The following is a 13,633-nucleotide window of genomic DNA, read 5'->3' as shown; positions in this document are numbered from 1 at the left end:
GTCAGCTGGGTGCAACAATCACCACCTGGATTACAGCAGCCCTCAGAAAGCTAGGATTAGAACATCTCTCCCGGTCTGTACTGCCAGCTATGCAAATTGGCAAATATTCTGAAATTAAATGGAATCAAAATTGGTTCTTTTCGCCAAAAAAAAGAAATAAAAAAAATCAACATGATGCTGTGCCCATCTGCAATCCAATGCTAACTGAACGTGGTTGCTTCTGCATTGGGCTTCCATAGGCACTGAAGTCCAAATCTGAGTCTAGGACTCCCTGGCTGTGTGACTTTGAGAACTTTCGCTGAAGCTCCATTTCCTCCTCTATGAAATATCTCTAGCATATTGAGTTTTATAATATAATCCACATAAAGCATTTAAAACTGTACCGGCATCCATTAAGCACAAATTAATTGCTAGATGTGTTTGTGGTTGTGATAATAATGAAACCCCTTATGTATTAGACTCACTGGATGGGTGGGCCGCCCTCTCCAGAACGTGAGCCATGGTCACACCACAGAGCTTACCTCGATGCCTTTCACACAAGGGATGCTAAAAAAAAAAAAAAAAAAAGGTGTCTCAAAGAACCAGACATAAGCAGAAGAGATGCACTATTGTCAAAAACTCTTTATGTTGATAACTGTCTCAAATATGAGGCGGTCTCATCCAGACCTCTTTTTCTACACCATAAACTGAAAGCACTATTCTTCATCAACATCTAACAATCATCAATTGCTCTGAGCAAGTCCCTATTCTTTGTTGGCATAAGAGAGTCCATAGCCACTGCTGTCCTGTGACTATTTTCCTCCACCTGGTTTCACCTAATAGGACATTCTCGTTTTCCAGCAGCTATCGCTTGATGCACGGCTCCACTGACCAATCTGACACCCAACTTTACCACCCTCCCACCTTCACAGGGACAGACAACCCTTATCCCCATCCCCGTGGCCTGAAAGGGCAGGCCTGTGTGCTTGCTGGCCTTCCATTCACCCATCCTCTGCCTCTAGCAGCTTCCCAACAATGCCCACACATCAGACCCCAAAGCAGGCAGGGACACTGGTTTGTACAGCAGGGAACAGTCCAGCCCTCGAGGCTAGACAGGTGGCCCTCACACTGCAGTATCCAACAGGGTCACCTGGAAGGCTTGTGAAAACATGTCCCAGTGCCCACCTCCATCAGGGCAGATGGGAGTCCACAGCTGATGTGCACTTTTGATGAAGAAGCATGATAAGGAAGAGGACGGAGGGCAGGAAGAGGAGAGGGAGCAAGCAAGCATTAGAGGGGTGAAGATGAACTGTGGACAGCCAGAACAGGACATAGGCTTTGCCAGCCCTACTCAAAGCATGGATTCCTGGCCAGTGACATAGGCCCAATGAATGACATTGGGCATTGGATGACATCTACTACGGGCTCCTTCCTGAGTGGGTTCTGACACATAATCTCCTGAGACACCTCTGAACACTTCACAAAACCCTCCTTCCACACACTAACATTTGTAACACTTGCTGCTCTGAAGGTTTTTTCTTTTCCAGGGAATATCCTTAATACTCTGACCACTTGGCTTTTGTGTGATATTTGGAGAGGCCCCGCTATTTAACAATAAGGAGAAAGGCTATCTCATTTCTTGATTTTAGAACAGTGTCTGTTGCCACATCACCAATCTTCATAAGTTATTGGGTCCCTACCAGGCAGAAGGCATTTGACAAACATCTTCAGCATCACCCAGTAACTTCCCATTTACAGACAAAGAAAGTGAGGCCCAGGATGGCTAAGGGGGAATTCTGAAGCCAGACGGCAGGGGTGACAAGCCAGCCCAGAACTGCGGTCTGGTGGATCTGTAGCCCTGATTCTCCCCACTTCTCTCCTTTTCAGGCTTGGGAGAAGACAGATGGTCTTAAAGGAAAAAAAAGAAAAGAAAGAAAAATAATCTTGATCTCCCCCAAGCTCACCAATGCAATTACTACTAATGTTACGGATTGTGGAAGCCCAAAGAGCCCCTTTTCTAAAATATCTAACACTAACTCTTAAAACAAAGAAGCCAACCTGAGTGCCTTTGGTCAAGCTTCTTCCTGCCCCCAGCCCCCGGACATGTCCAGTTCTTCATAGCTCTTCTCTCCTGCTCTCTGGGATCACGCAGTGATGTCTAGGTGTCACCAGATGAGGAACCACAGGGCATCCTACTCTGCATGGAGTCAAGAAAGGATGGAGTAATCACAGGCCAATCCCACAGGCTGGTGCAAGGCTGCCAGCACTTTCGCCCTCACGCGTGACACTCAAAATCCAGGAGGACTGTCTCAGAAACAAAGCAAATACTTTAAGCCATCCTGGGACCACTCCACGGAGGCCATTTGATTTTGTTTGGCTGGCTGTTTCACAAAATTGTGGAATCCCCTTATCACTTAGCAGAGCTCCTCAAACTCTTCATCAAAGGAACGGTGTCCTCCCAGGTTCTAAGAAGCCCAGCTCTTAAAGCCCCGGCACATCACCATCTTCAGTCTGGCATCCAAAGTGTCAATCAGGGGTGACTCTGACCCCAGCAGTGCTGTGAACATCAGTGAAAACTACTTCATGCAATGGATTCCACCCACACAGGACCAGGGCTGCAAAATGCCAGGTCGCCCAGGACAGGACTCTGAACAAGTTGGCCATGAAGCCCTGCCACAGGCACGAGAATGAAGAGGTACAGCAACCACTTGCAGAGGGACATGTCCCTCAGTTCTTATCGATCCTAAGCCTCTTGAGGGGTTTCTCCCTGCACTAAGCCGGTAATCTTACTGTGTAGACAGGGAGGGTCTGCTACCTTTTCGTGAGAGTGGCTCGTCTAGAAGCTAGAAGAATAGTACCAGCAACCGATATCCTCGGCCACCTGCGACGGGAGCCTGGGAGGAGCCCAGCCCTGGCCCAGCCCCACTGACATAACATGAGGGAATCAGGGAGCTTCTCCAGCTGTGGTCTCCTCCATTGGAGGTGGACAGGTGCAATCACTGGAAGCATCTGCTCTAGATCCCTCTGGGGGTGGTGTCGTCATCTCCAGAAGCACTTCCTGAGGACCCATGAGAGTCACAGAAAGCAAAGGGAGCAACAGCCCTTTCCTGATGTCCTTAGCGGCTGAAATGCAGCCATCCGGCACTTCTTCACCTCACAGCATAACATAGGGACAGCCTCGCAGACTATGGAAGCCAACACGAAGGAATGGGAAATATTCTGAGGAAAATTATGTCTCAGTTCCAAGGTTCATTTGGTTTGGTTTGTTTGTTCTAGTCTAAAGCTCTTCTGCATTGTTTTCATTCCAGAGCAGGACAGTAAGTAACACACTAGGTTTTCTGGAAATGAAGGACTTGTTTCTGGTGAGTGGCTACTGAGTAATTCAGCTTCTTACTATGATCCAACATGCCCTTTGCAAATGGAAGACCCAATTATTATACATGAATGGCTGATGGGTTAAAAGGGAGAAAGCTTGCTTTCAGGACCAACATCTGCATTCGTGATCCCATATAAGGACCGTATCCCTCTTCCACAAGCTCACAAGGCCCATGCCTGCCCTCTTTTTCACTCAGACATGAAAAGAAAAGCTCATGATGGGGATGCAGTCAGACAGTGGCCACTGGTCCCAAGATGGTGACCTCGTCAGAAGCATTGGGTTTATCAACAAGCGCTGGACGTGAAGGCAGAGTCACCTTCACTCAGGGCCACACATGTGGGGGCAGCTCATCTCTCCAGCGTTCGCCACCCTCCCTGGTGTGGAGCAGTCACTCGGGGGTCTGAAGTGGGCACCTGCCCCACACCTGAGGAAAAGGCCTCACTCCTGTCACCAGCTTCCAAGCAGCTCACTGGTGACGGGAAAATCTGTGAGCACGTACTCACATTCATCTGGGGGGAAGCACCCCAGAACGCCGCTGGGAGCCCCTCCAGTCAGCAACAGCTCCTGGTTTCCTGCCAGGGCATTTCTGTGGGGACTGGAGCCACTGAGGGCTTTGCTCCCACCCAAGAACATTCAGCTTCAGGAGAAGTCACACAGCTCCAACAGCCTCCACAGCCTACTTTTTCCTTATTGAAGAATGGGCTCAGGGCTCCTGGGTGGCTCAGTGGTTGAGCCAGAGCATGATCCCCAGGGTCCTGGGATCGAGTCCTGCATCAGGCTCCCCACAGGGGAGCCCTCCCTCTGCCTGTGTCTCTGACTCTCTCTCTCTCTGTGTCTCTCATGAATGAATGAATGAATGAATGAATGAATGAATGAAATCTTTATTTGTGTGTGTCTCTCATGAATAAATAAATAAAATATTAAAAAAAAAAAAGAATGGGCTCGAAGGTTGGGAAAGTCTACACTCTAATGTGAGAGGTGACTTTGAAGCAGGCACCCTGATAAGGATATGGGAGTCCCTGAGGAAGAAGGTGCAACCTCACAGCGGACAGATCATGCTGTGTACACATCTCGCCCCCACAGACAGCCGCCTGGAGGCATTCCAGTCCACAAATGTACCTGGTGTTATTCTAAGAATCAGAAGGCAAGAGTTAGGATCTTGATTAATGGCAGCACTGTTTTGTGGCCAACACGTTGGCCGGCCCAGGACCACCCCCAGCAGCAACAGCTCGGCTAGACAAGGGTGACCGTGACCTTTTGTCACACAGGTCTGTACCTCGCAGCATCCTAGCTCTGGTCACTGCTCACCTCCTCTGCCAGGGCACAGACACAGAGTGGAAGCAGTCTTCAATGCTTTTCTTCCTTTCCTTTCCTTTTCTTTCTTTCTTTCTTTCTTTCTTTCTTTCTTTCTTTCTTTCTTTCTTTCTTTCTTTCTTTCTTTCTTTCTTTCCTTCTTTCTTTCTTTCTTTCTTTCTTTCTTTCTTTCTTTCTTTCTTTCTTTCATTTATTCATGAGAAACACAGAGAGAGGCAGAGACACAGGCAGAGGGAGAAGCAGGCTCCCTGCAGGGAGCCCAGCGTGGGACTCGATCCCAGGACCCTGGGATCACAACCTGAGCCAAAGGCAGATGCTCAACCACTGAGCCACCCAGGCATCCCCAATGCATTTCTGTGTAACAAACATTTATGGAGCACCTACTGTGTGCTTGCCCCAGGCCATGGAGACACAGATGAGAAAATCAAAGCACCCTGCCCTTGAGGCACTCACCATCCGGGCTGTAAACCCGAAACTGATTTTTGCCCTGTAAACTGCACTTAATAAAACTCATGATTGCATGAGAGGGCTACTGAGAAAATCATGCCACAGACATTATTAATTGCCTGTTGGCCAGGATGTTAATTGAAACTAGCGTGTGAAAAGAGGACCATCTGATTATAATTAATTTAAAAACTCTGAATTGGGGTACACTTTAAGCACAAGTCTGGCACACAGCAGCTCCATGGCCTGGCTCCAGCATTATCTGACAGAGCCCCAGAGGCAGCAGCTCCGTGTGTGATTTGCCCACTGGTGGGCTACACTAGCAGCTTTTACCCAGAGTGACAACGACATATGTCAGTTTAAATAAGTTAATGGGGCCTTCTTCCTGGCTCACGTGGTGGTACTCCTGCCGTCATACACAGAGAAGGGGAGGGTGGCACAGAGAAGGGGGCCGTTGGGAGAGGTAAATCCAGTGGATCACTAGAGACAATTCTTCCTTCTGTGTACCTCTGTGTGCTCAGGCACAAATCCAACTCCCAGAAACTGCAATTCAGTGTTTCTCCCTTTACTAATATGATATTTTAGTTTGCTGATCTAAAACAGTCAGAGTAGGTTGGGAAAAAAAAAAGGCACGGAGCCATTTCTCAGGACTACAAATGGTTCCCAATTGCTTACAAAGCTTAAAATCACCCAATAAAAGTGGCAGAATCAATCTGTTTAGTGTCTTAAATTCACCAAATCTCCCAAGCTGAAAGGAACCTAGAGCCATGGCATAAAACTTAGAACCTGAGACAGTTCTTAGAAAGGAGCTTAGAAACTTCTCATTAAGTCCCAGCATTTTAAAGCTGCTGAATTTTATAGCTACAGATCCAAGAATGTGCTGGATCTGCACCCAGGGCCAGCCGTGCAGGAGTGGACTGGGTGGGGAGTATAGATGGTGACTATGGAAAGTCAGGAAAGGGCCCATCGCAGGACACCTAGGGTTAGAATCTCCACCTTACACATCATTCACATTTAAATAAGTTGGCAAGAAGATATACCTAAAGGTCAGTGCTCATTTTGATGAACTATTGATAGAAAAGAGTAGAATTTGTAATTCTAGATTATGAAATATCCATTTCTCATATGCCCATAGCTATTTCCTATGAAAGGAATGCCCTGGAAGGAATTAAAGGTGCCAAACTGGTTTGCATGGTTTCTTAATTTCATCGTTTCTATGTCAAATAATTGGACACTTTTCAACAGCAGGTATCAGCTTTTGAGGCAGGCACTAAGGGGAATAGTGAGACTCCCATGATGAACACAAACCCAGCCCTGCTTTCGGGTCTGGCCATGCATGCAAAGTAGCTTCACATGGATGAAGCCAGCCTTAAAAAGTCATGGAGACAGCAGTTCCCCTCAGAGCCAAGAGGAAGGAAGGGAGAGGAGGGTTTGGAAATCATGGGAAGTAAGAGAAGCAGTGTCATGCTGATGAACTTTATTTCCCAGGGAGGCAGAAAGCAAGGCTAGAAGCAAGAAGAGGACGGGAGGAAGGAGCTTGAGTCAAGTGGCAACATTCTGGACCAGCCAACCTATGGAAGAAGGGAATAACCTGAGTCAGGCCACATAGAACAATTGCCAAGCAGCACTGAGGACCCAGTTGGAGTTCGCAGACCAGCTGTAAGGAGTCACAATGGTACAGATCAGCTTAGCTCTTTGCTTTTCCCACAAAGCTCAGCAATTCACATGCAGGAGGAAAATCGGGGAGGTAGGGGCCCTGGTATGGGGACTAGCAGGCTGCTGAGGCTGTCCCATGGTCAGGGGAGCTGGCTGAGCAGACATGAGTGGGACCAGGATAAGACAAGAAATGAGCCAGGAGATGATTCTGGACAGTGGAAATGGGAAGAGTCTATGGACTCAAAGCCTGAGTAAGTCCAAAAGGGAGCTCAGGACAGTTAGGGAGTTGAGAAAGTGGGATGACTGTGGACAGGAGCCATTCTACCACAGGCAGCAGGTGGAGGCAGCTGGAAACCATGAGGAGAGGATGTTGCATGGGCCACCATCATGGGGGACATCCGTGTGGACAGGCCATCATGAGCCAAGCACCAACATGCTATTTGTATTTTGAGAACAACCAGAGGTCAGGGAATGGTTGGGCCACTGATACACCAGTGTTGGTTGAGAATGGCCAAGGAGAACTGTGAACTCAAGTCTAAGCTATAATTTGTCTAAAAAATGAGCAAATTTCCTGGACTAAAATATAATGTAAGAAAATACAAGGTATAAATTGGACTTTTATCTGAGTACTCTGTCTATTTTGAGCACCATTGCTTCAGGACAGCATGGATGATTAGATTTTTAGAAAACCATCACCTCGGACGCCTGGGTGGCTCAGCGGTTGAGCATTTGCCTTTGACCCAGGGAGTGATCCTGGGGTCCTGGGATTGAGTTCTACATTGGGCTCCCTGCATGGAGCCTGCTTCTCCCTCTGCCTGGGTGTCTGCCTCTCCCTGTGTGTCTCTCATGAATAAATAAAATATTTTTTTAAAAAAAGGAAAGAAAATCATCATCTTATTAAAAATACACATGATCCTATTGAGAACTAAAACTTTTCAGATGAAGAGCCTGGTGAAAGCAGAATGCCCTGCACACTGAGTCCCTGGGTTGGTGGAAGCAGAGCTGGGCCGTGGTCTTGTCCTGACCCTCGTGTCTGACTCAACACAGACCAGATGACCCCACATCCGGTCACAGAGGAAAAAGAGCTAAAACCACTTCAGAAAAGAAGTCTGCCGGGAAGGTAGATAATAAGATTCCAATATCTGAATAGACTTGGGACCTCTCTTCCCTGGGGACAAAACAAAGAGATATGGGTTTGCATCTCAACGGGAGGGATTTCACATAGAAATACAAAGAAACCGGGATCCCTGGGTGGCGCAGCGGTTTGGCGCCTGCCTTTGGCCCAGGGCACGATCCTGGAGACCCGGGATCGAGTCCCACATCGGGCTCCCGGTGCATGGAGCCTGCTTCTCCCTCTGCCTGTGTCTCTGTCTCTCTCTCTCTCTCTCTCTGTGACTATCATAAATAAAAAAAAAAAAAAAAAAAAAGAAATACAAAGAAACCTTTCAAACTAAAAGATATAAGACGAGCTGCCCAAAGCCAAAGCCAAAACTTCTGCCAAGAACTTGGCAGTTCTGCTTAGTCCTCCTACTTTCTGAGCCCTAAGGGCTTTCAGATTTGGACGAGTGGCCGTCTGAGGATCACTCAAGCCTGCCTGGCATGTTTTTCCTCCTCCTCACGCTCCCCCCAGCCAGCAGTCCTCATTCCATCTCTGCCTGGTACCACCATCTTAGCGCCTCCTGGGCTCCCCCACTTGGCTTTGTCTATACCTCAGTGTTGTTCATTTTTCAAAGAATCTATGATTCTGCGACAGGCTGAATTATGTTCCCCCTCAAACTCATATGTTGAAGTCCTGACCCTCAATTACCCCAGGATGTGACTGTCTTTGGAGACTGGGCCTTTTAAGAGGTGATTAAGTTACAATGAGGCCATTGGAATGGGCCCTACTCCCATCTGGCTGGTGTCCTTTTAAGGAGAGGACATTCAGACACCTAGAGACACCAAAAATGTGCGCTCACAGGAGGGAGACAAGCCGAAGAGAGGCCCCAGGGGAAATCAAGCCAGCTGATACCTTGATCTTGGACTTCTGGGCTCTAGAACTGTGGTATTTTGTTATATAAATATAATATATATATATTATGTATTATATATAATTACCCTCTGTGGTATTTTTTATGGCGGCCCTCATAAACTAATACAGATTATATGCATTATTTTTTGCTTACATGTTTATTGTCTTTCTTCCTCACTAGAATCCAGTCTTCGTTAAGGCAAGCCCTTGTCTGTCTTACCCACTATTGGATCTGTAGCATACAGACCTGCGCCTGGAAAGCCAATGGCACTGAATGAATGATCTAATGATTAAGGAAAGACAATGAGGTCAAGCTAGGTCCTAGCCACAAAAGGAGGTCTTCCAGAATTTGAACTGAAACTATTTCCAGCAAAGCAAAAGGATGGATTTTCCTCTGGTTTCAAATAAAATACTCAAAGAAAGTGAGATGTTACCAGTCAAAGCACTAAAGGAAACCCTTGGGGCCTTCCACCAGGAGCCAATGCCAAACCCTCCCTTTGAATGAAGATACCTGGGATTCAGAATACTTATTTTGTTTAACAGGATTGTCAATTATTAAACCATTTCTCAGAACAGCAGCAGAGCATATTTTCCAAGCCTTACAGAAGAGGCATAGATGTAAAAAAGAAAAAAAAAAGAAAAGGCATAGATGTGCATGCTGATCAGTTATTGATAACTTCTCATAAATTACTCTTATTATTTTTATTAACAATGAAATAGAATTTTTTTCTGGAGCACTGTAACCAAGTCTGTGCATTCTGGATATTCTTTTTTTAAAGATTTATTTATTTATTCATGAGAGACACACTGAGAGAGAGAGAGAGAGAGAGAGAGAGACATAGGCAGAGGGAGAAGCAGACTCCATGCAGAGAGCCCAATTTGGGACTGACTCGATCCCGGAACTCCGGGATCACACCCTGGGCTGAAGGCAGATGCTCAACCACTGAGCTACCTAGGCATCCCGGGATATTCTTTTTTTTTTTAAATTCTGCTTTATATCATATGTTGCAAATGGTTACAGCTAGCAATTTTTTCCAGTGTCTTTTAATCATAATGTATAATAAATACTGTATTCCATATTATAGAAGAGTGCTCTTTGGCACCTAGGACATACAAAGTCTCCTACAAAGAGAGGTCAAATGATTTCACAGTACATAAAACCAATAATGAGTTGGAGCAGGATTGTCTGTGAGTCCCAAGTCCCAGCATTTCTGTAATTTGTGCTCACTCAGAAAAGTTACAGACATACATACAAATACAGATACACACACACGTGTTTTTATTAAAGAAGGCATAAGAAATTACTTAAGAAAAAGCAAAAGAAAATCACTTGTTCTAAAACTACTGTCATTCAGAAAACTTTATCAGAAAAATTATAAAAAATAAAATGGTAATTTAAAATACAAGATAAGGCATTGAACATCTGTCAGTAAAAAATTTACCTGTGCCTCTTCAGGGGTGGACAATCTTGAAATAAACACCCATGCCTATTTTGCACATTTCCTAGCTGTGCTACCATCTTGGTTGCTCAATTGTCATCATCCTCTCAGATTTGACCTTGGCCTTTTGCTCTTGACCCTCTTGTCACCCTCATACACTCTCTGCTTCCACTCTCACTCTGGAGCTTGACCCCAGAATCCATGCCTGCCCCTTACTTCTCTCTTCCAACTTTCATCTCCTCACCTCTAATAGTCTCCAAGATGTCTCCCTTCCAACACCCCGTGGTTGCCGCAAGCGCAATATATTGGAAGGGAAGCACATCACCTTTCCTTGAAAGTCAGCCTCTTTTTCTGATTGTTTCATTTTTTCCACCCCTTTTTTTCAGAAAAGGGACTTTGAAACTGCCTACACCCATCAAATCTGACCGGAGATGCAGATGACAGTCATTGATGTCAAAGTACTCACCTTCCTCTCAACAACAACACCAGATTGAAGTACTTAAAAACACCGTTCATGAAAACAGTATATAGGTCCTCACCATATTGCCTTAGAGATATTATCCAACCATATTCCAAAACAACTGCATTCATTTTGCATTCTTTTTTCACCATTAATTAAATATATTCAAAAAAACATACAAGAAATATAAACACTTCTCTCAACAAGTGAAACAATATGACTAGACAACATTAACATCCCAATGGTAAAACAGACACGTATACAAATATGGAGCAGAGATGGAAGGCAAGTGCTCTAACATATCACAAAATATCCCATGCTTATAAGAAAAGAGAGAAGAACTCGATGTAACATATTAGCCAATAAAAGCCACTTCTTGGTGGATTCCATTCATTTATGCATCCACAGATAAGAACTGTAAATATCCTCATCAGGCCAGGACTGCCATCTCAACCACCATATTTGCCTGTTAACAGTGCAACAGTATCCCCAGATGTAGACGCAGACACGACCCCACACCAGAACATGAAAGAACAGTGTGAAATGAGCAACACCGGCTGGCTGCAGTCTGGGCCATCAGGTGCAGAGCAGATTGACCAAAAACCATGTGGCATGTGTGTTAGTTTAGCGATGGGAACTAAATGAAGGTGGGTGAGCACATGTGTGTGACAGAAGCACAACCCTCTTGCAAGATGGTGCTTCAGTGAAGACATGAACCGAATGAGCAAATAGTACCTGTGACGGTTTCATTAAATGGTCCTGGACCCTTAATGGGAAAACCATCAATCTGGATCCATTCACCTCCTAAATGAGGAAAATGCAACTTCATAGTTAGAAACGAGGACGACTGGATTTTCCACATTTCAGTGCAGCTCTGACGTACGTTTAATGGTCTTTTCAACAGTCCTCAAAAGGCTCCTCTTGGGCCACATCAGTAATGAGGCACCTAAGCTTTCTGGACAACACGTCTTTTTGGTCTTTTGCACATGGTTTACTCGAATGAGTACTCAAAAATTTAGAACAAAACACTAACAACAACCTACATTAAAATTACTTTAAAAGAAGGGCTAAGTCTCTCCTACTTTTCAATCTTTCAGCTTGCTATACAAGTCTAAAAGAAATGCTTGCTCAGGAACTCTTTAAAGATTCTATATTTATACAGATCTGAGAAAGGAGGGATGTTTCTCCCCATCCAAGTAACAAAAATACAGCCTCGGATTCTAGGTAAGACTTACCGGGAGGGCTTTCAGCTCTGTAAACTGGACGGCTCACTCCATTGTGGTTTTCTGCAGTAACCAGCACAAAGTACACTACCCCCGGCTCTGAAACATATGGTTTATATCAAGCCACCATTTCAAATCTCCAAGAATGACAGTTTGACTCACTAACTGTCTTCCCTATGTATAACCAAAAATAAAATTCTGAATTAAGTGACAAGTCTAACTACAGCTCTCTCGCTTTGTTTAATCAATATCACTAACATGCCTCTCATGCAACGAAAATACACCTGACCCAGAGAACACGGAATTTATTTAGCAAAGTACAAAGTACATGGCATATCTAATAAACCTGAATTCATAGTCAACAGAAAAGGCTTTTGAGCTTCTTAATGTGAAATTAATGTAGGAAATAGGAACACACTGTCCACTAACTAGGTGTTTTAGCCGATAGCATTGGTAACTGCAAATAATATCTTCCCCTGGAAGTTCCACACAGAAACCTCAAAAAAAAAAAAAAAAGTATGAAAATGTCAGTGTAACTTATAAAATTTAGCACATGGGACATCTCATCACAACACATAAAGCTTCATGAAATTTTCCCCTTCTGGCAGTAAACTACTCCCTTTACTAGGTCTCCATGTTGTCTTTGACCATTTCAACAAAAATCTAGAGAAACAACTGTTGGAACCTTGGACATGCTAATTCTGAAATAACTGGGTTTCACTTTTTTATTTGCATCTAGGGGTCAAGGTCAAACAGCCATGGTCTCTTTGGCTGAGCTCCTGAAGTCAGTGGGACAGGAAGGGAAGCCAAGAGGCCACATTATCAGGTGAATGCATCCTGAGTTTGTAGCTACAGAAAGTGAAAATCCAATAGTGCTGATTTTCCTCAAAATGAATCACTGTGAAAGGTGAGTGGAGGTGCCAATTGCTTGGAGTGAAGGTGAGCATTTGCAGGAATTAGATGGGATGGATGTTGGAGAGATAAGAGGCAAGACGGGTCATGTACATTTCTCAAGGTGAGGAGTGTTCCTGTAATGGAACTTCGGTTCTCCGGCCAGAGGCCCAGCAACAGGGACATAGTAATGCCAGCTACCAACCCTGCTGTGCTCGAGGCCAGTAGGACTTCTGTCTACTGCGGCAGGGCCTGGTGGCATTTAGGGTTTGGCACAGCCTGCCAGACTAACTGGGAAACCCTCTCTAGAGTCAGACAGAATGCAAAATCATGCTTCGCCAGGCGCTTTCTCTCTTCATTCTGAGGCTATTCGTATTTCAAAGAAATTTAATCCACATGTCTCTGATTCCCGTTAACTCATCAGTGAGTTACTTGGAATACACTATTTGATTTTCAGTGAGTTCTAGGGCTCTCTTTTTGCCTGTTTTTCTTCTCTGCAGCAATGGGAACAACCTCAGGTTTGAACTAGCAAAGATGACCCTGCTCATGCCTTTGATCCAACAGAATCTCCATTTAACCTCACTGTCAGACTTTGTAGGGTCATACTAATGTAGAAAAGATTCAGAGGAATGTATGTTTAGCTGGAACTATGAAAAAGGAAATCTGGCTTCCTTTATGTCCCTTCCATATACTTTCTGCTCCATTCCTCAGAAAGCCTAACGTTACAATGCAGGAGGTGGAGAAGAAATGTGTGTAGACCATGGCCAAGAATCTGAGGAGCCGTGAGTTGATTTTGATCCACTAAAGGGAGGCAAAAAAATGCTAACCTGGCACATGGAG

At 45.1% G+C, this 13,633-nt stretch overlaps 1 protein-coding gene across 1 annotated transcript in view; it reads right to left on the bottom strand.

Annotated features, from left to right (window-relative positions):
* Positions 1 to 13,633, bottom strand: part of FNDC1 (fibronectin type III domain containing 1) — a 101,171-nt gene that overhangs the window by 60,530 nt on the left and 27,008 nt on the right. The window contains exons 3-4 of the mRNA XM_077898825.1: positions 11,915 to 12,001; positions 11,415 to 11,483 (exon numbers count right to left, since the gene is read on the bottom strand). Of these exons, the coding sequence (XP_077754951.1) occupies positions 11,415 to 11,483; positions 11,915 to 12,001 (156 nt within the window). The remainder of the gene's footprint in view (positions 1 to 11,414; positions 11,484 to 11,914; positions 12,002 to 13,633) is intronic.

This window comes from Canis aureus, chromosome 1 (assembly GCF_053574225.1).
Source record: "Canis aureus isolate CA01 chromosome 1, VMU_Caureus_v.1.0, whole genome shotgun sequence".
NCBI lineage: Eukaryota > Metazoa > Chordata > Mammalia > Carnivora > Canidae > Canis > Canis aureus.
This window is presented reverse-complemented; position numbering and strand designations above follow the sequence as displayed.